We start from the raw sequence: 27,764 nt of genomic DNA on the forward strand, positions 1-27,764 counted from the left end.
AACCGCTCACCTTTGCAATTGGCCAAGCACGCCTGCAGCAGAATTCAGGCCATGCGGTGGATCTGAAATCTAGGCCTTTACCAGAATTCAGGGAATGTGGGGGTCTCTGACAACAAGCCTGAGTTTTGAACTTGAGTAAGACATTTATACAAATCCAGACAGGGGCAAGGTCCTCCCCAGCCCAGGTGCCACAAGGCACAGCATAGGGGACTAAAAACTCAACAGGGAGAAGGCAGGACACTTGGGGTTTGGGAGTAAAAGTAATATTGGTAACATATCCATTAAAGGTCCCATCTGTTATTAACGGTGCCATCTGGGATGCCAATTATGTTACTGGGTGCTTATTAATAAATTAGAAATATTAATAAGCTGTGTGGGCTCTCGCCTCATATTAAAAGAATTCTGAATACTGGCATAAATAAATGAGGCAGCAAGGTAAGTTTTAAGCTTATTCAATGAGAGAAATGCATGGGAGAGTGAGGGCTGTACGAAAGGGAAATCTGGATTCAGACCGAGTGCCAGGAGCCAGCCACGTGGAGGAGCATGCAGGCTGGGTGGTCCTGAGGCCGTGCACCCCACCCCGGAGGAAGAAGGGCAAAGAGAAAAGGGCACAAGGGCTGGGCCCTCTGTGTTTCAGGCCTTAAATCCACTTCCAAACGGGAGTGGTTAATGAGCCTGACTGGCAGCTGGGCGCACAGGTGTGGCCAGAAAGGGAGACGAGATCTCACAGAGGCATGGTGAAGATGTGGTCATCAATTTTATCCTTTCTGCCTGCCTACATCATAAGCACCCCACTTCTGGCTTGGGAATTTGGAGAGTAAACAAAAACTTAGTTGGAAAAGAATTGAGGGAGAAAACCGGCAATTGCCTTCTGCAAAGGAGGTGAGGTCAAGGAAGGGGGCAGGGCCAGGAGCCTTTTACATCACTGACCTAACCTGGGGAAGTGCAAGGGACCATTTTCAACTGGCCTCATCCATGGAAGGGAGGGGCAGCAGCCCCTCCTTCCTGGGCACAGGGTCCAGGCAGTGACCCCACAAGGACAGCACAGTTTTCTTTCTTTCTTTATTTATTTAAGAGGTAGACTTCAGATAGAGGGAAAGACAGAGAGAGAGGTCTTCCATCTGCTGGTTCACTCTCCAGGTGGTGCAATGGCCTGTCCTGTCGAAGCCAGGAGCCAGGAGCTTCTTCCTGTTCTCTCATGTGGGTGCAGGGGCCCAAGCACTTGGGCCAACATCCACTGCTTTCCCAGACCGGAAGGAAAGTGCTGTACTGAAAGAGCAGCAAGTAGGTTCATGAACCGGTGCCCATCTTGGATGCAGGTGCTGCAGGTGGAGGCTTAGCCTACCATGCCACAGTGACGGCCAACAGTACAGTTTGCTGTAGCTTAAGAGATCACCCACTGGCCCCCACCCAGCTACTCAATCCCATCATCTCTGGCCAGTGCTGGGCCACTCTCTGGCCCGAGGGAGGGGCGGCTCTGTTGCCCAGGGCCCTGCCTCTGCTCTCCTGTCTCCACCCTTGCGGGCAGCACTAGCCTCTGCCCCCTTGGCTTGGGGCTCCTGGGGCTCCGGGGTGGCACAGGGCCTTCCCTTCTTGTCACTGCAGGTGCTGATCTCTCCCTGCTCCTTGTGCTTCCTCTGGGGGGGGAGGAGGCAGAGGTATCCCCTCCCCACTCCTGATTTCTCTTAAAGGACAGACTGCTCAGTTTGAAAGGCTCTTCAAGGAGAATTTCTTCTTCGTGGGGGTCTCCTTGGATGGAACCTTTCCTCTTGGCCTCACACCCTGACTAGGGGGTGCTGGCTCACTGGGAGGCAACATCCCTTCACCCTTGGGGGTTAACCCCCCCTTGCTTTTCACGAGGCCATTGTCTTGTCCCCCTTCGCCAGGGAGCTCTTGCTGCGGTTAGGGGGATCTGTTTCAGGCTCACACCGCGGGGGACAGGTTCAGTGTGGAGGTGCAGGTCGGCCAGGCCTGCGGAGGGCTGGGGCTGCTGCCTGTGAGTGTTTTCTTGCCTTTTAAAACCATCTCAGCTGTTCTGAGGCACGTTCCTTCTAAGCTAAACTTTTCAGAATGGGAGCCTTTACAGTGCTGGTATGTGGGATAAGAACAGCCCTCCTGGAAATACACCAGACACAGAAAGAAAAACACTGCATGATCTCACCTATGTGAAGTCCAAACAAGTTGAGTACATAGAAGCAGAGGGTAGAAAGGTGGTTCCAGGGGCAGGAAGGTGGGGAAATGGGGAGAAGGTGGGAAAAAGGGCACAAAGTTAGGATGAGTAAGTCTGGAGATGTAGTGGGCAGCATGAGGACCACAATTTATAATACTCTATTGTATAAGGGATATTTGCTAAAAGTAGGTTTCATGTGCTTTTATCACACATAGACACACACACAAATACGTACACAAAGATAGCTGTAGACAGGAGTATTAGCTTGGCTGAAGTAAGTACTTCACTATATATGAATCAAAACATCATATTGCATACCTCAGATATATACAATTTTTATATATATTTTAAAGATTTATTTTTATTTATTTTAAAGCCAGAGTCACAGAGACAGAGGGAGAGAGATAGATCAAGATCTTTCATTTGCTGGTTAATTCCCCAAATGGATGCATTGGCTGGGCCTGGGCCAGGTTGAAGCCAGGAGCCAGGAACTTCTTCTGGGTCTCCCACATGGGTATAGAGGCCCAAGCACTTGGGCCATCTTCCACTGCTTTCCCAAGTGCATTAGCAGGGAGCTGGATCAGAAGTGGAGCTGCCAGGATGTAAACTGGTGTCTATGTGGGATGCCAGCGTCTCTGGTGGTGGCTTAACTCACTATGGCACAATGCCAGCTTCCACATTTTTATTTTAAAAAATAGAAATGCCGGCCAGCGCCGTGGCTAATTGGCTAATCCTCTGCCTGCAGCGCCGGCACCCCGGTTCTAGTCCTGGTTGGGGCGCCAGATTCTGTCCCGGTTGCTCTTCTTCCAGTCCAGCTCTCTGCTGTGGCCCGGGAGTGCAGTGGAGGATGGCCCAAGTGCTTGGGTTCTGCACCCGCATGGGAGACCAGGGGAAGCACCTGGCTCCTGGCTTCAGATCAGCACGGCTGCAGCGGCCATTGGAGGGTGAACCAATGGCAAAGGAAGACCTTTCTCTCTGTCTCTCTCTCACTGTTCGCTCTGCCTGTAAAAAAAAAAAAAAAAAAAAAAAAAAAAAAAAAAAAAAAAAAGAAATGCCAATGAGAGAAGTTTCCCCTAGAAACTGTCATTTGTGAGGGCATTTTTGTCAACAGAATCCCAGACTTTACAGCTGTTGAAAGTACATATGTCATTCGGTTGTTACCTTCACTACTTTCGTTTCTGGTATATCCTTATTAATAACAGGATTTCCTTCTAGGACCCTAAGGTGCTGTGGGGTTGTCATTTAACTGCCTTTTTCTGTTGCCTCTTTAGAAAGGTCTGGCTTCACTGTGAGGCCGGTGGCCGGATACCTGAGCCCGCGCGACTTTCTCGCAGGACTGGCCTACAGAGTGTTCCACTGTACTCAGTATGTCCGGCATGGCTCGGACCCCCTCTACACCCCGGAACCGTGAGTACCTATCCCCAAAGCCCAGGCTGGGACTGAAACTGCTGCTCTGCGGAGTGGTCAGTGCTCACTTGACTTGACTTGGGTCTTCTTTGACCTCTGCCCTGGTTTGGTCATACTAGCTGGTTAGAGTCTCCGTATGTGCTTACGGCAGGAGATGCACATGGGGCTGCCAACATTGAAGCTCTGGCTCACCTCTGTGATTCTGTCCCCACATGAACCCGCTACATGGCCTGACCTCCATTCCTGACAAGGAAGGAAGGCAGAGAGGGGTAATGTGAACTTAGATACCCAGCCAGGACACAGTGTGGCCGTCATGTTCAGGAGGTTCATGCACACGCACCCCAGCAACTCAGACTTAATTCCCTTATGTTCATCTGTGTTCATTACATCCAAACTCAGAACTCTGTGTGTACTCTCCCTGCCATCTTAGTTTCTGGAACATTCTTCCAATCTTACCTAACACCTCCAGGTATGTAAGAATTTGGTGATTCTTCTTGGGCCTTTTGTCCTCCTTTGGGGCTTTTATACATTCTCTCCTGGGTGCTGGGAGGGCTAAGGGTGAGCAGAGAAGCAGAATGGTGATGTTCTTTTGCTCTACCATGAGTGGGGAATGGGGAAAAACTGTGAGTCCCATGTGTTAAGTCATTTGGTCTCATCATACATGGGGTTTCACATTCTATAGATGTGAAATGTTTTGTATGCTGTTTATTTTAAAATGTAACATGTATTGGGAGCCTACTATGTGCTTACATTGCTTGGGAGCAATGTAAGCAATGTAATTACTGGATAAATGAGGGAGACAGCGGGAGCATACAGAAAAATGGGTAATATGGAGTCAGTCAAGTCTAAGTGTCAACACTAAGTGCTAAAAAGTGCTGTGCAGCCTAATAGAGCAGGGGCAGTGATGGGAGGGTGGTCCTGGGCACTGTGTTTTGGGTTGGGTTGTCAGATCAGCCTCTTGGGAAGTGATGTGAATGTCTCCAGGTGGAAAACTCTAAGCTAAGGGAACAGAGAAAGTACAAACCCTGAGGCTGGAGCTGTCATGGTTTTTCTGCCCCCTTGGGCTCCATTCGATCGTGCACCTCATCCTAATCGTACCCTGATTTGTTGTTCATTGTTCTTCGGGCCACTCAGGTTATCACTTTGCTTATGATGCTGCTTTACTTGAATAGGCTTGTGATTAATGGGCTGCCAGGGTCTTCACTGGGGAGTAGAAAGCCCTTCAAGGTTCAAGCAGTTAAGTAGCTGATGGTGGCAGCAGTGGGCAGGGATTAGAGCTGGGCCTCTGAAGTCCCTCTTTTCCTCCTAGGCTGCGTAAGGCTCACGGGTCAGGTCGGTCTCTGCAGGGTTGCTACATTGTTTTTGCTCCTTTCAGCTTCTCTGAAGTGTTTTCAGGGTACACAAAGGTTACTTATATGGCTCAAGACATTTGGGAAAGAAATGCTTCTTCAAGTGGAGTGAGTGCTCAGGGTAGGGTTGTGCGAATTAGAAAGGCAATCTCAAAATCGAGCCCAGAGGGTTTACAAATGGCCCTGTTTACAAATAGCAGGCATTTTGTTAGTTCCCTTTGAATAACTGGCCCTCCTGAGACCTGGGATAGCGTGCCAATAGGTATGCAGAGAGAGAGAGAGGGGGCAAAGAAATGAGATTTTAGCCACAGAGGTCTATAAAATTTGGGGATAATGTGTTGCATTTTTTCCAAAGTACTTTCAGTAAATTCATTCAGCAAACATTTATGTGCAATGCTAGCAGGGAGGTGCAGTGGATTCAAAGATGAATAAAATATAGTAGCTATTATTTTTAAAGCAGCTCAGATTCTGGCAAGGGAGATAGAAATATAAATAATTAGGAAGGAGTGTGGTGTGGGCTGTAATCGAGGTGTGTACAAAGTGTTGAAGGAGCACAGAGGAAGTAGCAGTCCTGAGAGTGTTTTTAGAGAAGATAGAAACTTAGTGGGAGTCTTAGCAGGGTGAAGAGGGAAAGCTTTGGCAGCCGAGGAAGGAGCAAGCACAAAGTTGTGGAAGAAAGCAAGAGGCATCCATGAGCAAGGCTTGTTACACCAGAGCTTCAGGGTGCAGTTTATGTAGTCGGGATACAGTGTGTCTTCCAGCCACATTATAAATGGTCACCTGTCAAAGCAGGCCCTGTAGGTTAAATTTTGTAGGCAATCGAGAGCTATTCAAGGTTCTGTAGCATGATTAGATAAGTGTTTTTGAGAAAGATGACTGGGCCTGGGGGCTAGGGAAATGTGAGTGCATAGAAGGAAAACCATTCATAGAGTTCACATTTCAGTAAAGGAATGCAGTTTATAAGATGCTGAGCCATTGAGTGAGGTGTAGTAGAGTGCAAGAACACCCATTTTATGCTAATATCATAGAGATGGAACTGACAATGCTCCTGTTTGATGACTATGATATGAGTGAGGAGAGGATAGGAATCCTAAAGGTAGTGCTAAGGATTTTTAGATTGGGAAGCTTAATAAGTAGTTATTTTCAATAACAGTTGAAAATATTGGAGGAGATCAGGCTTGGAGGGAAGAGGAAAGAATGAGGGAGAGGAGAGGAGAATTTGGGTTTGGTCTATGTAGTAATATTTGAAAAAGATTTATTTTATTTATTTGAAAGGCAGAGTGACAGGGAGAGGGAGAGATATCAGTCTTCAATCTATGGGTTCACTCCTCAAATGGCTGTAATGGTCAGGGCTGGGCCAGGCTGAAGTCTGGAGCCTGGAACTCCATCTGGGTCTCCCACATGGGGGGCAGGGTCCCGTGCACTTGGGCCATCATCTGCTGCATTTCCAGGCACATTAGCAGGAGCTGGATTGGAAGAGGAGCAGCTGAGACCAGAACTGATGCTCTGATATGGGATGCTGATGTTGCAGGTGGTGGCTTAACAATAGCAGTCCCTGGTGTATGTAGTCTGTAATGTGCTCATGGGTGAGACCCACAAATGGAGAAACCTCTGGTAGTTGTAAATAGAGAGTTCAAAAGTGAATTTAGAGCTTCTAGAATAGATCTGAAAGCTTTTTCTTCCAAAACTCCTTTGACTATACTGACAGGGGGAGATTAAATCAGAGGATGGAAATTTGGATTCACTAACAACTTGAGGTTTTTACAAGCTCTTCATTTTTTTGTGAGTTTTGTATCATGCATTTGTTCTTAAAATTTACTTTATGAATAGGTAACACGTGTATGTGTTCAGAGCTCCAAGGGGACCAGGAGATGTCCTGTGAACTGTGAGTTCCCTTCCTTTCTCTGTCCCTTTAACATCCAATTCATTCTCTCCCAAGGCCACCACTATCACTATTTTTCATTGCATCCCTCCAGAAATAGGTTATGCACACACAATTCTCTGCAAAGCCCTCTTTAATGCTTGTATATTTTGCAAAGTCCTCCTTGCCTTCTCAACCATCTAGTTTGAGTCTATGGGACATGGTGCTGGGAATGCTGTTTCTGGCCCAAGCACTTTCACAGGCATTGTCTCTGTAATGAAATCCCATTTCTTCAATTGAAAACCAACAAGAGAGCAGCTTCTCAATTTGTGAAGTTCAACTTGGCTACTGTGTTTGGTGCTTGTACTTGGCTTCTGAATAACTGCTTTCAATTGCTTAACAGTGGTGGTGGAGGCAGCATTAATGAGACAAAGCTGAGCCCTGAAGACCCAGGGAATGAAATGGAATGAAAGCAGCAAAAAGAGACATTATCTGAAAAATGAGTTTTATTTTCCTTTTCAGTCTGGGACAAATGTATTTTGCTATCACAGCTTTTGACACACAATGAGTGTTAAATATGTCTTTAGCATTTTACATTTTATATCTTAAAGACTGGATTCTCTAACCTGGCCAGAGAGTTGGACTTGAATTATAAAGTGATGTTACATTGGATTGCTTCCTGGTGGAAAGTTTTCTGGTCTGGAAGACAGTAGACAAACTTCTGATTGATTGGTGCCTCCTGGTTTTCCAGGATGGAGTTGATTTTCCATCTTTTTATGCCTGAATTGAAAGGTCACTGTTCTATTAGAAGAAGGGAGATACTATTGGTCTTTCTCCCTTGGAGCAGTGCATTGAGGGGGTGATTCCGTACTTCAGTGTTGTCTAGCTGCATGCTTTGCTCAGCTGTGATCCCAAGAAACTGATCAAGTATTAAGATTTTAAATCATTCTATTTTAAAGCTCACTTGGTCAAGTTCAAGGTTATTTCAGTGATACTATCTCTCTCACTCACTAGAATGAGAGGAAAAGATTTCAGAATTCTAAGTTACATAGGCATATGAACACTACCTGGCATATGTATAGTGGCAGAACAAAAATTTGAAAAGTTCTTTACTCTCCGTGATCTCCCTTATCTCTCTGTGATGACACCATTGTTGGGGCTGTCATGTGTGTCTTCTGGCCAGCTCATCTTCCTTTAAAACAGAGTTTCTTAGCCTCAGTGCTATTGACTTTTTGGCCAGATAGTTACTTGTTGTGGAGGATGTTCTGTGCTTTGTGTGATGTTCAGCAGTATCCCTGGCCTCTACCAACTACATGTCAGGAGTACCCTTCTGCACCTGCCAGGTTCAACAACCAAAAATGTTCCCAGGAGGACATCATCACATCATTGTCTTAAAATAAGACATTTGACAGATCATGTTCACATTGCTCTGTCTGCCAGGGATTGTGCTCCTTTCTCTCTCTCTCACTCTTTTAAAGATTTTTATTTTTATTTATTTGAAAGAGTTGAGAGTGAGCAAGAGAGAGAGAGCGAGAGAGAGAGAGAGGTGTCTTCCATCTGCTGGTTCACTCCCCACATGGCCACAACAGCCAGAACTGCGCTGATACAAAGCCAGGAGCCTGGAGCTTCTTCTGGGTCTCCCACATGGGTGCAGGGGCCCAAGGACTTAGGCCATCTTCCACTGCTTTCCCAGGCCATAGCAGAGAGCTGGATTGGAAGTGGAGCAGCCAAGACTCAAACCGGCTCCCATATGGGATGCTGGTGCAGCAGGCTGGGGTTTTAACCTGCTGCACCACATTGCCAGCCCCTGTACTCCTTTCTCTTAAAATTGGTAGCCTTTTTTCCTTTTAATTTGTTTAAAAAGATGTATTTATTTAATTGAGAGTCAGAGTTATAGACAGAGAGAAGGAGAGATATGGAGAGAGGTCTTCCATCTGCCATCCCCAAATGGCAGCAACTGCAGGAACTGGGCTGATCTGAAGCCAGGATCCAAGAGCTTCCTCTGGGTCTCCCATATGAGTGCTGGGGGCCCAAGTACTTGGGCCATCTTCCACTGCTTTCCTAGGCCATTAGCAGGGAGCTGGGATGCAAAGTGGCACCCATATGGATGCTGGCACTGCAGGCAGAGGTTCAACATACATCGCCACAGCACCGCCACAGCTTTGTTCCTTTTATTTATTTATTTTTTTTAATTTTTGACACGCAGAGTGGACAGTGAGAGAGAGAGAGAGAGACAGAGAGAAAGGTCTTCCTTTTGCCATTGGTTCACCCTCCAATGGCCGCCGCGGCTGGCGCGCTGCGGCTGGTGCACCGCGCTGATCCAAAGCCAGGAGCCAGGTGCTTTTCCTAGTCTCCCATGGGGTGCAGGCCCCAAGGACTTGGGCCATCCTCCACTGCACTTCCGGGCCATAGCAGAGAGCTGGCTTGGAAGGGGGGCAACCGGGACAGAATCTGGCGCCCCGACCGGGACTAGAACCTGGTGTGCCGGCGCCTCTAGGTGGAGGATTAGCCTGTTGAGCCAAGGCGCCGGCAGTATACAGGTTTTTTTTTTTTTTTTGACAGGCAGAGTGGACAGTGAGAGAGAGACAGAGAGGAAGGTCTTCCTTTTGCCGTTGGTTCACCCTCCAATGGCCGCCGCGGCCGTGCGCTGTGGCCGGTGCACTGCGCTGATCTGAAGCCAGGAGCCAGGTGCTTTTCCTGGTCTCCCATGCCCCTTTTAAAAACTCTGATCTGAAAACAGTATGACCTCATTTAACTTCTGTTGGTTCCCTGTTACCTGTGGGAGTAAATGTCTGATTTCACCAAACTTTATCTTCAGCCTGTCACTCTTCCCTTTTCAAAAAAAAAAAAAAATCCTCTCTTTAACCACATTGGACTTCTCACCATGTCCATGAGCTCACTGGTTCATACCTCTATCTCTTTGCACAGCTGGGTCATTCTGCCTGGAATGACCCTGGAGAAATCCTTTTAACTCTCTAGGATTAAGCTCAGGTGTCATCTCAGTGCAGCCTTTTCCAGGCGGTGTTGGATGTGCCGGTGGCACTTGGCCTTGCTTCTGCTTTAGCCCTTACACCACTCCCTGGTAATTGTTTATTCATGTGCCAGTCCATTTCATAAGGCTGTAATGGCCTCAAGGCCAGTTGGCCAAGGTAATACAAAGCGAGAAGATCCAGACTGAGCTTGGAGTGATCATCTAGTTGGCAGGTGAAGTGAAAACTGAGTCCAGAGTGGCCTAAAGCCGTGAATGGCACAGCCACCAGGAAATGCCAGGCCTGGGAATACTCAGAACCAAGAGCCTGAGATGTGTGGGGTGGGGGTGCAAGGATGAGGTGCCGCTCTCGGTCTCCATGGAGTCTCGTGTGCTCAAGGTGGGGGTAGTGGGCCTTTTTCTGAAGTGTTGCTGCCCCATCTTGCTGGGTACCTTCCACAAATCCCAACTTTACTCTGATTTCTGATACTCAGCACCCGTCCATGAATAATACCAGTTGTATGTCCATGAATACCAGTTGTACATGTTCAGTGTCCTTAGGCGAAGCCATAAACCTTTTATGGTAGAATTTTGGATGCTGAAACTATGAAGACAGGTCATGCAGACCAGGCTAGCCTTCTCTTCAAATTGCACTTACTCAGGGACCACCTAGCACATTCATTTATTTTTGCCTTTTAGATAAAGACAGCCTCAGAATTTAAAAAAAATGGTGATTCACTGTGAACTGAAGAAGAGGAACCATGGCAAATTTGAAGGTTGTCATTGCTTCCTTATTAAAAAGAGGGAAAGATAGGAAAGGTTGGAAGGAGGGGAAGAGGAAGAGAGAGTAAAAGAATAAGCTGAATTTAACATGGTGCTGAAAATACATACATTTGTTTTCCCCTTTGGGTAACTAACCCTAAATATTATCATGCATAAAAAGCAGGAAAGCTCATTGCCAAACCTTAGTAAAATAAAGTCAATCTGTGACATGTTACAAATTACATTTGGGCAATTTTAAATGTTGTATTAGGAAGAAATTCGGTAAGATTGTCAATTTCTGCCAGGCATTGGTGCATGTCCCAGAAGGGCTGCCATATTGGGTGCTATGTTGGTAATGTTTAGGGTGGGTGGGTGCTCCTTCTCTAGCAGAGATGGTGGATAAGAGAGTCAGCATGCCTCTGGATTTGTTTCTAGAAACTTCTCAGGGAGTGGAGGTGGAATCAGGGGTTCATCACATTCAGGAAACTCTTGGGCACCCAGGGAAGGAGGGAACAAGCCTTCCCTCCCTGGACTGGCTTGCTCTGTTCGGCCTCTGATATCAGGCTTCTGGTTCACAGGGAGTATTTTGGATTTTCAAATGTTGTCTTTATCACACTCCTTCCAGCTCTGCTTTAGTTCGTTTGGCTTTTCTTCTCTGGGTGTTTCCTCCCAGGGGCAGTGTGGTCTATTTGTCACTATGTTTTGTGCAAGGTGGTTGTTGAAAACTTGCTGATTTCATTTATATGTGCACATGTACTTGGCGTATGCTTTGCAGTTATATCTGTGGTCTCAATGGTGAGTGAAACCTTGGAAGTGCAAATCTCTCTAAGAAGAAATCCAATTTAATAAAACCACATTCTCCTGGGGCCACATTTCCTGATTTCCCTCAGACACTCTAGGGATTGACTGGAGTCTAGGAAATGGAGGCAAATAGGACAAAAGATCTTGTTTTCTTCAATTAAAAACTATTTTTGTTTTATTTGAAATATAGAGAGGGAGGGAGGGAGGGAGGGAGGAGATAGATCGATCGATCGATCGATCGATCAAGCCCCTGGTTCACTCCCCAAATGCCTGCAATAGTCAAGACTGGGACAGGCTGAAGCAAGGATCCTGGAACTCCATCTGGGCATCCCAGATGGGTAGCAGGGGCCCAAGTATTTGAATCGTCATCTGCAGCCTCCCAGGGCATTCATTATTAGGAAGCTGGGTCAGAAGCAGAGTAGCCAAGACTCTAACCGGGTATTTGGATGTGGGATGTGTGTGCACAAATGGTGAATCAATCATCACCCCCAAGAAAACCATGTTTCCTAAGGTGTTAGTTGATATATTTATTATCTTGCTTTCTTCAATATTGGCCAAATGCATCCTGGCCTAGATTTCTGGATGGAGCCAAAAGAGTCCAGGTATCTCCCTCTGTTCTGTACTGGGTAACAAATGGAACAAAAAAATTTCCCATAGCAGTGTTGAAACGCACATCCACAGCATGACTCCTATGTGTCTTGTCCATTGCTTGGGAAGAAATAACCAGGAATTTTAAAGATATAAGAATACATCCTTCAACAGTATTCTTTGAGGTCAAGTCAATACAATATCTGTATTTGTAGAAGATCTGTTGCCAAAGTAATAAAGCAATTTTGCATCAGAATTTTCTCCTTAGATGTTTTAGTGAAAAATTTTTAAAATATTCTATTTTATGTTTCAGATATCACACTTAACGTGGTAGTAACAAAAGTATACTTGACACAGCATCATGGTATGCATCAGGGAGTTCAAGATTCAGGGCTGCAAAGGGATGATGGAGCAGTCAGCACATACTAGTAAGGCTGTATCTGCTCTTTCTGATGGTGTTGCTTTGCAGATCGAGGAGCAAACTGTCTCACTATGAAGAAATAATTCACAACACCATGGACCAATATTGCAATGTTTATTGCCATAATACAACTAAATGCATTCACATTAAGGAAAATCTCTTTTGTCATGGTTGAACAGTTTAGGGGCAATTAATGTTATTTTTAAATATAACTATTTTAAAGTTTAAAAAGGACTTTACAGTCAGGTGATTTTTCTTGTAATTGCTATTCTGTTTCAATTTTATAAGAAAAATAAAAATGAATTATTTCTATTTTTTCATCTATTTCTCAGTCAAGTAAGTGAATTTTACCCTTAGACCTTGCTTATTAGAAAAGATGCCTCTCTAGGACAGACAGAAGATGCCATTTATTTGCTTTTCTTGGGGATTGGACATTAGTCCAGTTCATTATTAGTTGATAATTGATAGGTAAGTAATACTATCAGCATGTAACTGCACAGATTTTCAAATTTATCAGAAAGGCTGGCTGCTCCTTCCTTGATTGAACAGATGCCTGTCACTTTCTATCCTTACTCCCATCTGAGAGACTCTGGGTTGCACAATGTCGACTTGAGACCTGGCTGTCATGGATGCTTTCAATCAGTCCTTGCTGAAGTTGAGTTTGCACAGAGCCAGAAAGATAAATCAGCTTGTCTGAGTGTAGCTGTCCCTCCCATAAGCCCCCTTTCACTTACGCTTGCTCTTTCCTATTGGACACGTGAGCACAGTGCCCAGCCTCCTGGGCAGCTACTGGCTTCCTCCACAGCACTGTCCTTGCTGAGCAGCCTCTCTACCCGTGATTCTCAGAAAGTCCATCCTGCTTCTTAACCCAGAATGCACACCTTCAGCTCAGTAGCCACCTTCTCCGTGGGAGAATTTGGGCTAGGGCTCTTCCCAGGCCCACTGAAGATTTACCCTTTCCTCTTCTAGTGTCAGTGACACTAGAAGCAGCAGCAGCAGCAGCAATCATACTTTTTAAAAAAATTATTTGAGAGGTAGAGAGAGAAAGAGAGTTCTCACCTGCAGGTCTACTCTTTTTTTTTTTTTTTTAAAGAGATTTAATTTATTTGAGAAGCAGAGTTACAGACAGATGGAAAGACAAGGAGAGAGATCTTCCATCCGCTGGTTCACTCCCCAAATGGCTGCAACAGCCAAAGCTTGGCCGATCCAAAGCCAGCAGCCAGGAGCTTCTTATGGGTTTCCCATGTGGGTGCAGGGACCTGAGGACTTGGGCCATCTTCCCTGCTTTCTCAGGCCATTATCAGGGAGCTGGATTGGAAGAGGAGCAGCTGGGACATGAACTTGTGCCCATAGGCAGAGGCTAACCTACTATGCCACAGAGCTGGCTCCAGGTTTACTACTTGAATGACCATAATAACTAAGGCTGAACAAGAGCCTGACCCAGGATCTAGGAACTCCATGCAGGTTTCTCACATGAGTGGCAGGAATCCAGCTACCTTTGCCACTATGTGCTGTCTACCTCCTATACTCCCCCGCCCCAGTCCAGGATGGTGTAGTCAGGAAACGGAAGTGTGGGGTATCAAACCTGGGAACTCTGGTTTGGGACTTGGTCCTAACTGCCAGTCTAAATGTGTGACCAAGCAACAATACATTTTAAAAAAATATTTATATAAAGTGAACGAATTTCATGTATTTCACATATACAGTTTAGGAGCATAGTGATACTTCTCATCCTACCTTCCCTCCCATGCTCCCACCCTGTGTCTTTCCTCCTTTTTATTCTTTTAGTTTTCATGATGACATACTTTCAGTTTGTTTTATAATCATAGGCTTAACCTCCACTAAGTAAAGAATTCAGCAAATGGTAAAAAGGAAAAAAATGCTGTTCCTCAACAGTAGAAACAAGGGCTGTGAATAATAATCATTCTTAAAATATAAATTTCACTCATATACATTGTCGCTCCCCCTCTTCGTGGAGGAACAACACTAAACCCTGCCTAGGCTTCATATCCGAGTCACGGCACCATTATGTCGCTCCCCCTCTTCGTGGAGGAACGACACTAAGCCCTGCGCTGTTCTTTCGTCTGCTCGGCCCTCCCCGGGTTTGCTGCTGGTTCTTCCCGGGTTGGCTGCCGTCCCTTCCACCTCCGTGGAAGGGCGGTTCCCCCTGGCCACTTTCCCCACTTCCGCGGGGGAGTGGCACACCGCCGGCCGGCCGGCTCTCTCGGGGGCTGCACAGGTGTTCCCCTTAGATGTTCCCCTTAGATGTTCCTGGTGCATGCCGTCTCTCTCCTCCTTTATAGTCCTCCTCCGCCAATCCTAACTCGGCTGCCCACACGCCGAGTACGCTGCTCTCCTCCAATCAGGAGCAAGTCCTACAGTTTATTGGCTGAACTGGAGGCAGCTGTGTAGAAGCTGTTTTCTTCTCTCCCAGCGCCATATTGTGGGAGAGCAGATGCATAGAATAAGTCCTAATTCCAGTAACTTAGTCTAGTCCGAGTTGCTCCCCACATACATTATATTTTTTGGTACTCTATTAGTTACCACAGATCAGGGAAAACTTGATATTTGTCTTTTTTGGACTGGCTTATTTCACTAATTATAATGGTTTCCAGTTGCATTTGTGTTATTGCAAAAGACAGGATTTCATCCATTTTTATGTCTAGGTAATATTATATAGTGTATATATACCATAATCTCTCTATCCAGTCATCAGTTGATGGATGTTTGGGTTGATTCCATAGCTATTGTGAATTGAACTGCACTAAACATGGGGGTACAGTTAACTCATATGCTGATTTTATTTCCTATGGGTAAATTCACAGAAGTGGAATGGCTGGGTCATATGGTAGGTCTACTGTCAGTTTTCTGGGGAATCTCCATACTGTTTTCTACAATGGCTGTACTAATTTGCATTGCCACCAACAGTGGACTAAGGTGTCTTTTCCTCACCAGCATTATTGTTTGTTGATTTCTGTGTGAGAGTCATTCTAACTGGGGTGAGAGGAAACCTCACTGAAGTTTTGATTCACATTTCCCTGACGGCTAGTGATCCTGAGCATTTTTCAAGTGTCTGTTGGCCATTTGGATTTCCTCTTGAAAAACGCCTGTTAAGTCCTTTGCCGGTTTATGAACTGGATTGTTTGTTTTGCTGTTGTTGAGTTTTTTGGGCTCTTCATAGATTCTGAATACTAATCCATTACCAGTTGCATAGCTTGCAAATATTTTCTCCTATTTTGTCAGTTGCCACTTAACTTTGTTGAGGCTTTCTTTTGTAGTGCAGATGCTTCTTAACTTGATGTAATTCAGTTAGTCTATTTTTACTTTGATTGCCTGTGCTTCTGTGGTCTTTTCTAAGAAGTCTTTGCCTCTGCCAATGTCTTCCAGAGTTTCCCCAGTGTTCTCCTTCAGTAAAATTTGATGGTATCAGGTCATAGATTTAGATCTTTGATCCATTTTGAGCTCATTTTTGTATAAGGGATCTTGTTTCATACTTCTGCATGCAGAGATCCAGTTTTCCCAGCACCATTTGTTGAGGAGACTGGCCTTTTTCCAGGGACTGATTTTAGCCCCTTTGCAAAGATTAGTTGGTTGTAGATGTGTGGATTGATTTCTGGGGTTTCTATTCTGTTCCATTGGTCTCCATGTCTATTTTTGTGTTAGTACCAGGCTGTTTTGATTATAACTGCCCTGAAGTATGTCTTGAAACTTAGTATAGTGGTGCCTCTAGTTTTATTTTTGTTGTTTAGGATTGCTTTAGTTATTCTGGGTCTCTTTTGTTTCTGTATGTATTTTAGCATCATTTTTTTTTAGCTCTGAGAAGAATATTATTGGTTTTGATTGGGATAGCGTTGAATCTATAAATTGCTTTGGGTAGTATGGATATTTTGATGATACTAATCTTTCCAATCCATGAACATGGAAGATTTTTCCATTTTTTGTCTTCTTCTGTTTCTTTCTTTACTGTTTGTGAGCTTCATTGTATAGATATTTCATTTCTTTCATCAAATTTATTTTAGGGTATTTACAATTTTTTATAGGTATTGTGAATGGGATTGATCTTTCAAGTTCTTTCTCAGCCATGGCATTGCTTGTATATACAAAGGCTTTGATTTTTGTGTTTTAATTTTATATCCTACAACTTTACCAGACTTTCTTATGAGTTTCAATATTCTCTTAGTAGAATATTTTGGTTTGCCTGTATATAAAATCATGTCATCTGCAAACAGGGATAATTTGACTTCCTCCTTTCCAATTTGTATCCCTTTGGTTTCTTTTTCTTGTGTAAAACTTCCAGAACTATATTTTTTTATTTTTTATTTTTTTTTTTGACAGGCAGAGTGGACAGTGAGAGAGAGAGACAGAGAGAAAGGTCTTCCTTTGCCGTTGGTTCACCCTCCAATGGCCGCCGCGGCCGGTGCGCTGTGGCCCGCACACTGCGCTGATCCGATGGCAGGAGCCAGGTGCTTTTCCTGGTCTCCCATGGGGTGCAGGGCCCAAGCACCTGGGCCATCCTCCACTGCACTCCCTGGCCACAGCAGAGGGCTGGCCTGGAAGAGGGGCAACCGGGACAGAATCCGGCGCCCCGACCGGGACTAGAACCCGGTGTGCCGGCGCCGCTAGGCAGAGGATTAGCCTAGTGAGCCACGGCGCCGGCCCAGAACTATATTGAATAGCTGTGATGAAAGTAAGCATCCTTGACTGGTTCTGGATCCTAGTAGAAACGCTTCTAACTTTTCCCCATTCAATAAGATTCTGGCTATGGGTTTGTTATTTATTATCTTGATTGTGTTAAGAAATGTTTCTTCTATACCCAATTTGCTTAAGGTTTTTATTGTGAAAGATGTTGTATTTTATCAAATGCTTTCTCTGCATCTATTGAAATAATTGTGTTTTTTTTTTTTTTATTTTTCACTTTGTTAACATGATGTATCACATTTACTGATTTGTGAATTTTGAACCATCCCTGCATATCAGGGATAAATCCCACTTTGTCCAGGTGAATGATCTTTCTGATCTGTTGTTGGATTCGTTTGGCTAGTATTTTGTTGAGGATTTTTACATCTATGTTCATCAGGCAAATTGGTCTGTATTCTCTTTCTCTGTTGTATCATTTTCCAGTTTAGGAACCAAGGTGCTGCTGGCCTCATATAGAAATTTGGGATGACTCCCTCCCTTTCAAATGTTTTGAAATGCTTGAGAAGAATTGAAATTAGTTCTTTCAATATATGGTAGAATGCAGCAGTGAAGCCATCTAGTCTTGGGCTCTTCTTTGTTGGGATAGTCTTTACTACTGATTCAGTCTCCACCTTCATTATTGGTCTGATGATGTTTTCTATGTCTTCATGACTCAATTTGCATAGATTGTATGTGTCCAGAAATCTAACCATTTCTTCTAGATTCTCCAATACTTTTACCATTACAAGAAAACATGTATAAATCAACTCCATGTATGTAGGCACTGTTTTTGAAGTTGAACATGGATGAAGTTATTTAATATTCTCTAAGCCCTCTGAGTTTGTGTTCTCCTTCTGAATTTATAGACGAGAAATGAAGCACAAAAAGGTTAAAAAATTTGTGATGGTGACACAGCTGTTGGGGATGGGGCAGCCAGGATTTGAACTTGCTGACTAGTGCCAGTGTCTGTAGGCTTAACCCCTATTGTTATGAAACATTAACGCTAAACAGAAAAGCTCAAATCTTACATGCCTATTGAAGTTGAAGGGCTTTCTTCTTGATTTTCTAATTACAAATTTTTTATGAGAATTGAAAGTTATTTTTCTTACTTTATTGATGGCCGGCCCTGTTCTGCCAGAACCCTGCGTCCTCTGTGCTGATCAGATGGTCCAGGGTTGTGCTGTCCCATCCAGTCCTGGGCCAGGCTTGTCAGAAGCTCACCTTCTCCTTTGATCCTTGGTTGGCTTGCTCCGTATCCCAGAAGGAGGCCTTTCCTGTTTGGCTGTGAGTAAGAAGGGTTAGTACCTCACTGCAGTGCAGTAACGTGGAGAGGAGATTGCTGTGTCATGTCCTGAGGCAGAACGACCTGTATAGATTGCATGCCCAGAAATCCAAGGCCCACCGTCAGCTCTTAGTGTGACTGCCAGCCAGCCACTTAGCCTCCCTGTGTGAGAGATGATGAGGTAACACTTTGATCTTGGGAGATGATGTACATACCAAATAGGCCCACTCTTAGGCAGCCCCTCTTAAATTCATGCGCAGGCTGATGCGCCTCATAAAATCCCAGCACATTCTTCGTTACAAGGCCGTGTTCCCAGACCTGGACTCCCAAGTTTTCAGTCATCATATCTTGCCTCATTTTATGTAGTGCCTAAAAGCAAAAATAAGTCCTAAAACTTTTTACAGAGTCTTTTGTCTCAAGAGCTCCAAACACTCTAACAGTGCATATTCTATTTAAAAATCCAATACATTATTTAAAACCTGTGCATTTCAAGACCAAATTTGAGCCTAAGTGCCTACTGGGCCCTTTTCTTTTAAGCTGTTTCCTGCAGTGAGTTGGGGTAAAGCCTCAGCTACCCCTCTCCCCTTTTTAAGCAGATTTTGTCCTTTACTACCTCCACCTACCTCCCACCTCTGGCACTCAGGTCTGTCTGTCTTACATGGTGCCCATAAGCCAAAGTTCCCACTTGTAAAGACTCACATATGAATCAAAATTTGTATTTCCTCAGCACCCTGTAGCCAGAGAGAAGTTTGTTATGTACCTTCAGGTGTGGAAGAAGTAGATGACCAGGTAGCAGTTTTTCAGGAATATTTGCATCTTAAAATTGCAAGTTCAGAAGAAAAAATTTAAAATGATTGAATTTTAGGCAAGGAAGTGGTAATTGCTGTCCACCCCTCTTCCATAGTGTTGAGAATTACGTCTACAGACGGGCGCAGAAGTCACCACAGGGAGAAGGGAAAACGGACCTGACATTTCCCACACGTTCTGTTTGACTGGCATCAGTCCACTAGTCTCCGTGAGGGAGGCAGAATTGTCATCATTATACAAATGGCAATTCCAGGGTTCAGAGAAATCCTAATTTCCCTGAGGTCTCAAACTAGGAAATGGCAAAATCAAGAGCTGGTTCAAAGCCGTTACATGACACTGGAAATGAAAAATCACATACTCAGGTTTCACTTGGATGCCCCTCTATTTGTAGCAGTAGAGCCCAGTTATTCCTTGCTCTGTGCAGTTGAGTTCTGAAAGCAGTCATGGAGCATTTCTCTTGGGCCAGGCTTCTCTAAGCACTGGGAACCCAAAGGTAAACATGGCATGTCCTCTGTCCAGGAGAAGTCTAATGCTTAATAAGTGATAAAATATTTTCTAAAAGGCAAAACTAATGTACAACAGATTAAGGTATAAATGCAATTTAACCTAATATGAACAATAATACCTGGTTGATGGGAACTTCTATTTTCAACACATTATTTAACTACATTGTTTAAGAATTCTAGGATGGGCATTTTAACCTTGTGGTTACGATGTCAGTTAAGACACCTGCATCCCATATGGCAGTGACTGAGTTTAAGTCTGACCCATGATTCTAGCTTGCTGCTAATGAAGACCTTGGAAGGCAGTAAGTTATGGTTCAAGTAGTTGGGTTCCCTGCCACCCACATGGGAGACCCAGATTGCATTCCTAGCTCCCACCTTTGCCAGGGTTTAGCCCAGAATGTTGAGGCGTTTGGGGAGTAAGCCAGAAATTGGGAGCTCCTTTTCTCACTGTTTATTTCTCTTATTTTCTCTCTCTCTATCTCTTTCTCCTCTCTCCCTCTCTCCCTCCTCCCTCCCTCCCTCCCTCCCTCCCTCCCTCCCTCCCTCCCTCCCTCCCTTCCTTCCTTCCTTCCTTCCTTCCTTCCTTCCTTCCTTCCTTCCTTCCTTCTCCCTCCTTTCCTTCTTTCCTTTTTCTTTGTTTTTCTGTATCTCTACTTCTCAACTAAGTTAGTGAATAAAGAAAGAATTCCAGAGGATAGGAATGCTTATGCTCTCAACTTTAAAGAAGAATCTCTAAGTTTACAGTGTCCAATATGCTGAGATTTGACTATTTACATTTGTCAATTAAAACTAAGTAGAGTTATACATTCAGTTGCTCAGTAGCAATAGATACATTAAGTTTAACATTTTAAAAATTTATTTATTTGAGATGCAGAAAGACAGAGGGAGAGCTCTTCCATCTGTTATTAATTACTCAATTGCCCACAACAGCTGAGGCCAGATCAGATGCTAGGAACTCAATCCATGTCTCCCAATGGATAGCAGGGACCCAAGTACTTGACCCATCATATTCTGCCTCATCATATTCTACACATTATCAGGAAGCTGAAGTTGGTAATGGAGGTGGAACTCCAACCCAAGCACTCCAATATGGGATGCAGGAATTCTGATAGTCTTCTTAACTGGATCAGGCATGGTAACCAGCAGCTTCTTAACTGCTAGGCTAGATATTTGCTCCAATTTCAAGTGTTAAACGGGCACCTGTACCAAGTGACTATTGTTTTGGGTGGTACAGATACAGAACATTTCCATCAGTGTAGAAACTCCTATTGTATGGTGGTACTTTAAGTAATTTGCTTATAAAAGAATGTGGGAAGGGGCCAGTGCTGTGGCACAGCCGGTTAAAACCCTGGCCTACAGTGCCGGCCTCCCATATGGGTGCCAGTTCTAGTCCCAGCTGCTCCTCTACTGGTCCAGCTTTCTGCTATGGCCTGGGAAAGCAGTGGAGGATGGCCCAAATTCATGGGCCCCTGCACTCAAATGGTAGACCCAGGGGAGGTCCCTGGCTCCTGGCTTCAGATTGGCATGGCTCTGGCTATTGCAGCCATCTGGGGCATGAACCAGCGGATGGAGAACCACTCTCTGTCTCTACCTCTCTCTGTAACTCTTTCAAATAAATAAAATAAATCTTTTAAAAAAATGTGGGAAATGGATTTAGGACAGACTGCAGAGTATATGCTTTTAATAATTATGCTATATTACTTCCTTAATTTTAGTGAAATTGGATAGGAGGAGGGATAGTTAAATATCTCTTATAGCTTCAATACGTAAGAAATATAAGTGTAGGGGACCAGTAGTATCAATGGCATTTTCACTACAGTCTTTTAGTGGTTCTTGTAGAACTAAAAACTATTTTGTTCAATCAGGAAATTTTATACTTGCTGTTTATTCTTTTATGGAACCATAAGGTGACTTTTGCTAAGAGTTGTTATAAAATTATGCCTTGTTTACTTTTCAGCCACAGCTCCTAATATAGTACCTGGTACATAATAGGGCCGTCATAAACATGCTTGGAACTAAATGTTAAAAAAGACGACTCTCATATCTTTCCATCTCACAAGAATTGGAGTGAGGAAGTGTGACACTAGTGGCTTCCCTTACGATTCCCAGGGGGGGGGGCATAAAGATTTCCTCCAGGGAAACCTCAGATGTTCACTTCCTGAAGAGAAGGCCCCATTTGTGTTTATCTACATTGTGATTGGTCTATAAGAGTTGCCTAAAATCTTCTCTGGGCCAGACTTTATAGTATTTTCTCTAAATGAAGGAATCTCTGTTTATGGCTTCAAAGGAAGCACCACAAAAAAGTTTCCTCAGTATCGGGTTAATTTCCCCTATCATCTCAGTGCAGTGAAAACAAACCAAGTCACCCACCGGCCATCCATCGCATGTCTTGGTGTACTAGCCCGGATTACTTGTATTTACTTATCAAATATTGTGTGAAAACTGGAAAAAAAAATACTCTGTTTTGGCTCCCAGCTCCTCCTCCTGCTTCTTCTCATCAGTGTGAATGCTCCTTCCCTCCTGCTTGCCTGCCTTCTCTTCTCTGCACGGTTTAGCCAAAGTGTCAGCTTCTGTGTCATTTAGAACAAACCAAATCTATAGACATGTATTTTAAAAGAGAGATGTACTGATCGGGGATGGGAAAGCACACGCTGGATGCTCACTCACTGTCTCTTAAAGGCTTTCATTTACAACAAAAATGAAAAAAAAAAAAGTAAGTGTGGCTCAAGATGTAGTGTGAGGAGTCAGCTTTGGAAACTGATAAGCAGAGAAAAATGCAAGACTCATTTTGATTTTGAACTTAACAACTGGGACCCTTATTTCCCCGCAGCAAGATGATTGTAAGTTTCTTAGAATGATTTAAGAATTCCCTGAAGACATTTTGCCCACGCCCCTCCCTGGGCCTATTTTGACAGGCTTTAGAATCCTCCTAACAGGGCTTATCAGAGAAGATTCCAATTTACAGCAGCAAAAGTCTAGTGTCTGATATCAGTTCTGGCTTTTCTTTTTTTCTAAAAGGAGACATGATGTTTTACAGCGTTAACAGTTTTGAAAGATCCTACATTGCCAGTGAACAGAGCGCTTTTGTGAAAAGGGGCTCTGAAAAGCGTTATTCAGGCGAAAATGCATCAGAGGAACGGGAGTTAAAAAAAGGAACGTTTGCCGATGTAGAGATTGGAGGTAGCATGTGCTGGCAGGTGCAATTATAGCCAAATAATTGGCACTTTTAAGAGAGATCTCGAGAGATAACGCAATGGTTGTGGACATCTTGGGGTCCAGCTGTGGATGGTATGACCAGTGTAGCAGTATCAATCTACTTTATACACAGGGCATAAACAGGGAGATTGTAAAATAGGGTGAAATGGAGTGATTTTGGCCCAGCAGACCTCAATTGGTTAAAAAAAAATCTGGAGAGAAAGCTTGGTGGTCTGAATTATCCCTGAGACTCCCCAGGGGCTTCAACTTCTCTCGGCCCCCAGAAATGGTCATCAACCCAGCTTCTGGGTCCTTCGGTCTAAAGAAACTAAAGACAATGTACATTCTCCCAAGTTAGTAAGTTGCTTTTATTTCTGACATTAAAAATGTTTGCTCTTCATTTGGATTATTTCTAGACACTTTGACTTCCTTTGTCTACAACGTGTCTTAGCCAAAGACAGTGAAAGAGAAGCATGTGGAGTTTATTTTTGAGAATGTTCCACCAAAGTCATAAAAGATAATAACCTTGGTCCTGGTCTTGAATTATGGGAGTGTGAAGCTGTGGCCCCATGACAAGTGAGGTTACTGCACATACTGCAGTCATTCTTTGGGAATCTCAGGGTCTGCGTGAAGATGGAGCTGTGAATAGGGTGTGAACTCGCAAAATAAGTGTTTCAGCTTAAGCAGTGCAAAGGGGATCCCTAACACTCCATCAATAATTCTGCTTCAGGCTTTTGTTCTTAATGAAACAATATAACTTATTCTATATTGTGTGATTTTTTTTCCTTCCAAATTTATAATTTCTTTTATTCTCTTCCACGTATGGATTGGTTACTTAGTCATTGTAAACCTGTTAAAGGTTCTTAGGTTGGCTAGTGAGTTAGTTTTATAATGACACCTTAACTGAAAATCCAAGTGATAACTTTTTCTACTGTAGAGAACTGATTCCTTAATGTCTTTGGAGGGCTAGTGTTTTCCTTCCTCTGGCCTTAACTGCTGATTTTTTGCTTGAACTTTTATGAATACACTTTAGGACTGCATATGTATGTACATAGATGTAAGACTGTCATCTGCATCAGCCTTTTTCAGATACTTAACAAACTCAAAAGTAAATCTCGTGTTGCACCAAGAATCTACCACCACTGTGCTCGTGACCTCTTTTCTTCCATAACATAGTGAAAACTCACTATAATTGTAATTTTAGTTTCTGCTCACCTTGTTTATTTATACCATGACGTAATAACATCCTGAGCCTTTTCATCGAGTTTGACATCTGGTCTAATTTGAAATTATAGTACTTACATGATGGAGATACTCAGAGTTTTCCATGGTGGACCTCTTGATTTTAATTCCATGCAGGCTGGATGAGCTCTTAAAAAATTGCTGACAAGTGTGTCTCGAGATTCCATTCCTTGCATTGAAGTACTAGACTTATTACTGAATTAAATGTACATGAAAGAATAATTAGCTACCTATTTACTTTCAGTCATTATCTCTCATTGTTCTCCAGGATCAAGATATAATTTTAGTGAAATTAAACTTTAGCAGCACAAAATTACATGATCACATTCAGTTTTATCTTTTATTAATGTTTTAAAAAAAGTTGACACATAGTTATTATATCTATGGGGTATAGTGTGGCATTCCAATATATGAATACAGTATTAATGACAAGATCAGAGCAGTGGCATATTTATTACCTTAGACATATATCCTTTCTTTGCATTAGGAACATTAAAAATCATGTCTATCAGCTATTTCGAAATAGTCAACTGTTGTTAATCATAGTTATCCTATTGTGCTGAGGAGTGGTAGAAGTTATTTCTCCTATCCACCTGCATCCTGTACCCCCATTCTCCCTCCACCCTTCCCTCGCCCACACCTTTCCTGGGCTCAGTAACCACTATTTTGTTCTTTACGTCTTTGTGATCAACATTTTGGCTTCCACATGGAAGCAAAATCATGCATGACATTTTCTGTACATGACATTTCATTGAACATAATGTCCTCCTGTCCACCCATATTATTGTAAATGACAGAGGCTTTTATTCTTTTTTATGGCTGAGTAATATGCCATTGTGTTTATATCCCATTTTCTGTATCCATTCTTCCACTGCTGGATACCTCAGTAGCTTCCATAGCTTGGCTTCTGTGAATAGTTCAGCCTGAGTTTTAAGTGCTATTTAATTGCTTGAAGTCTCCCAGGAGAGCTTCTAGCACTATCAGTTAGGAAATGCAGCTCAACCATGGCTGTCTCATTGTCATCTGGAGACCTTAAAAAGAAGTGATCAGGTCTGTTTTGCAGAGCTTGATTGAATGACTTGGTCTTAGATGGGGGTCTCATCATTTGGGATTTTTTAAAAAGACCCCCAGGTGATTTGAAGAGCTGAGAATCAGAGTAGCAGGAAGAGCCTTGGGTCATACTTACTACATTTTTACTTGCATTGCAAGCTTGGTTAGACTGTCTCCCTACAGCCTATTTCATGACCAGCCCCCACCCATTTCTCATTTATGCCATATCACCAAATAAAAAGAGAGAGCAGAACAAACATAACTTTAGAGTCAGAAGAATTTGATTTTAAATTTTGCCTCTGTCTTTTACTAAAAGTGTGATTGTCCCTTGGAAAAACTTAAAAGTGTCATGAATTTTAGTTACTCCATTTGTCACATGGGAATAAAAGGCTTCCTTGTAAATGAAGATTAAATTATTGTGATATGATAGCATTTAATACAGACTCAGTACTTAATAGAAGTCAGCATAAGTTCTCTCCCCTCCTTTTTCACTTCATCTTAGGTAAAATGAAGGACATGGATAAAATTTAAATACCATTTATGTCCTAAAATCCCATGAATATGATTTTCTGCCTTAAGCAATTTGATTGGAGAATAACCGCCACATGTTCTTTTCTACAAAGTCAGTTTATGTGCAAAGAAGGAGGCCATTTTCACGGAGTTGACAGAGGATGCATTTGGACTTTCTTGAATATCTTCTCCACATATTCTCATGTGACTACCCTTTCAATCTGATGTGTCTCTCAGGGGGCTGGCCAAGACTGGGGATATAGGTAGAGTTGTGGGAACAGGATTTTCTGATTGAAGGATGCCATTTGTTTGATATGGGCATCAATCTGTGCCCTTGACCATCAGTCAGTTGCTTCGATCATATGACCATCCAAACCTACTTTATATTTGTGGCAATGGTGATAATACCTGATGTTTATGTTACAGCACCTATTTTAATTGATATACTTCAGAGGAGCACAGGTGAAATCACTAACATGTTTCAATTACTACCTGGCTAATTAGCTTTTGTCAAGAAAATAAAATGTTGCTGCATCTCAATCTATTCCCAGAGAGTTACAGGGGGATTCATTCCGAGATAGTTTGGCATCAGGGAACAGTTCATTACTCACACCAATGACTCAGACACATCCTTGTCCTTTGCCCACGTAGCCAGCTCTGAATGGACACTCAAGCCAATGAGAGAGGCTTAAAGCTTCTGTGATCACTAGTTCAGGCTAACCAAAGCAGAGAACTGGGAGAATCTTCCAAAGAACTGTCTCGCAGCAGTTACTTGTGTTAAAGCAATTGCGGGAAAAGCCACTTGATGGTGACAATGTGATTCTCTTCTGTTTCCCAGTGCCTTGAAATGTACCATGGATGCAGTGGAGCATAACGGTTAAAAGCAAGAGTTTGAACATCTTGACAGCCAATCCAATTGTTGAATTCATCACTGTTAGGGCAAAGTTACAACAAATTTAAATGCCCTAGCTGGCTTTGATTCATGATTCTAGAATCAAACAGCCCTCAGAACAGACTGCATTCAAAGAAGTCTGGGGCTGCATTGTGATCAGATAGCGCTTATGGACAGAAAACAGAAGTGACAGACAGCGTAGTTGGTTACAGCTGGGCATTTTGCCTTACTTGAATCAACTGGCCAAATGCGAGTGAAGCTCAGCTGCTATGATTAACTAAGATGGCTATGTGTTACCAGAGTATACTCCTCATTAGGCATTCAGTTATTTTATATACTAAGTTAGATTGCAATTTGTTACCCAAGTACTCAAGTATAGAGGCATCCTGAGGCCCAAATTTAATTTAGTTTAACAAGAATCCGCTGTAGTTACTGTGGATTAAACTTTTTCTGTAAAAGGCCAGTAGTAATGACTTTAGGATTTTCATGCCACATGATCTCACTTACATCTACTTCACTCTGCAGTTGTGGCCAAAAGTGGCCTTAGACAAAATGTAAATGGATGGGCATGGCTGTGTTCCAATAAAACATTACTTACAAAAACAGACATGGGTCAGATTCGAGCTGTGCCTGTAGTTGACCTACCTCTGATCTACAGGGGATTTTAACTAGTAAATTACTTCAGTTCTCTAAGATTGTCTTGAGGATTAAAACACATTATGTATACCGTAAGATATTACAATGTGCTTAGCTAATAGCAAGTACTTGAAAATAATTGTTTTGATTTTATTAAAAAATACCATATATCATAAAATTTAAGTGCTATTGAATGTAAGATGCATCTGAATCTCAGAAATGCTAAAGTTCGATTAAAAAGCCTAGAATTGATGAGATATGGTAACAGTAATTAATTTTACTGCTGAGGTATATTGAGGAGTTTAAGCCTTGCTCTTTCAGTGACAGTGTAAACCTTCTTGTTTAACGTGACACTGTGATGTGTTCCTTGTCAGAGACACATGCCACGAACTTCTGGGACACGTCCCCCTACTGGCGGATCCTAAGTTTGCTCAGTTTTCACAAGAAATAGGACTGGCGTCTCTGGGAGCATCAGATGAAGATGTTCAGAAACTGGCCACGGTGAGTTCATTTGCAACTTAAAAAATGTTCTAATTATGTCTATTTGTAGGGTAAAGAAAGCTTCAGAGTTATTTTTGCTGTAGTTTATTTTTGTATCATCTGATACTTTGTATTTTCATGTTAATGTGATATTAATACA

The 27,764-nt window shown here is 43.2% G+C and overlaps 1 protein-coding gene across 1 annotated transcript in view; it reads left to right on the forward strand.

Annotated features, from left to right (window-relative positions):
• Positions 1–27,764, forward strand: part of TPH2 (tryptophan hydroxylase 2) — a 113,546-nt gene that overhangs the window by 40,558 nt on the left and 45,224 nt on the right. Inside the window, exons 7-8 of the mRNA XM_070052640.2 lie at positions 3,442–3,577; positions 27,499–27,625. Of these exons, the coding sequence (XP_069908741.2) occupies positions 3,442–3,577; positions 27,499–27,625 (263 nt within the window). The remainder of the gene's footprint in view (positions 1–3,441; positions 3,578–27,498; positions 27,626–27,764) is intronic.

This window comes from Oryctolagus cuniculus, chromosome 11, assembly GCF_051225735.1.
Source record: "Oryctolagus cuniculus isolate XC-2025 breed Fujian yellow rabbit chromosome 11, ASM5122573v1, whole genome shotgun sequence".
NCBI classification, from domain to species: Eukaryota; Metazoa; Chordata; class Mammalia; order Lagomorpha; family Leporidae; genus Oryctolagus; species Oryctolagus cuniculus.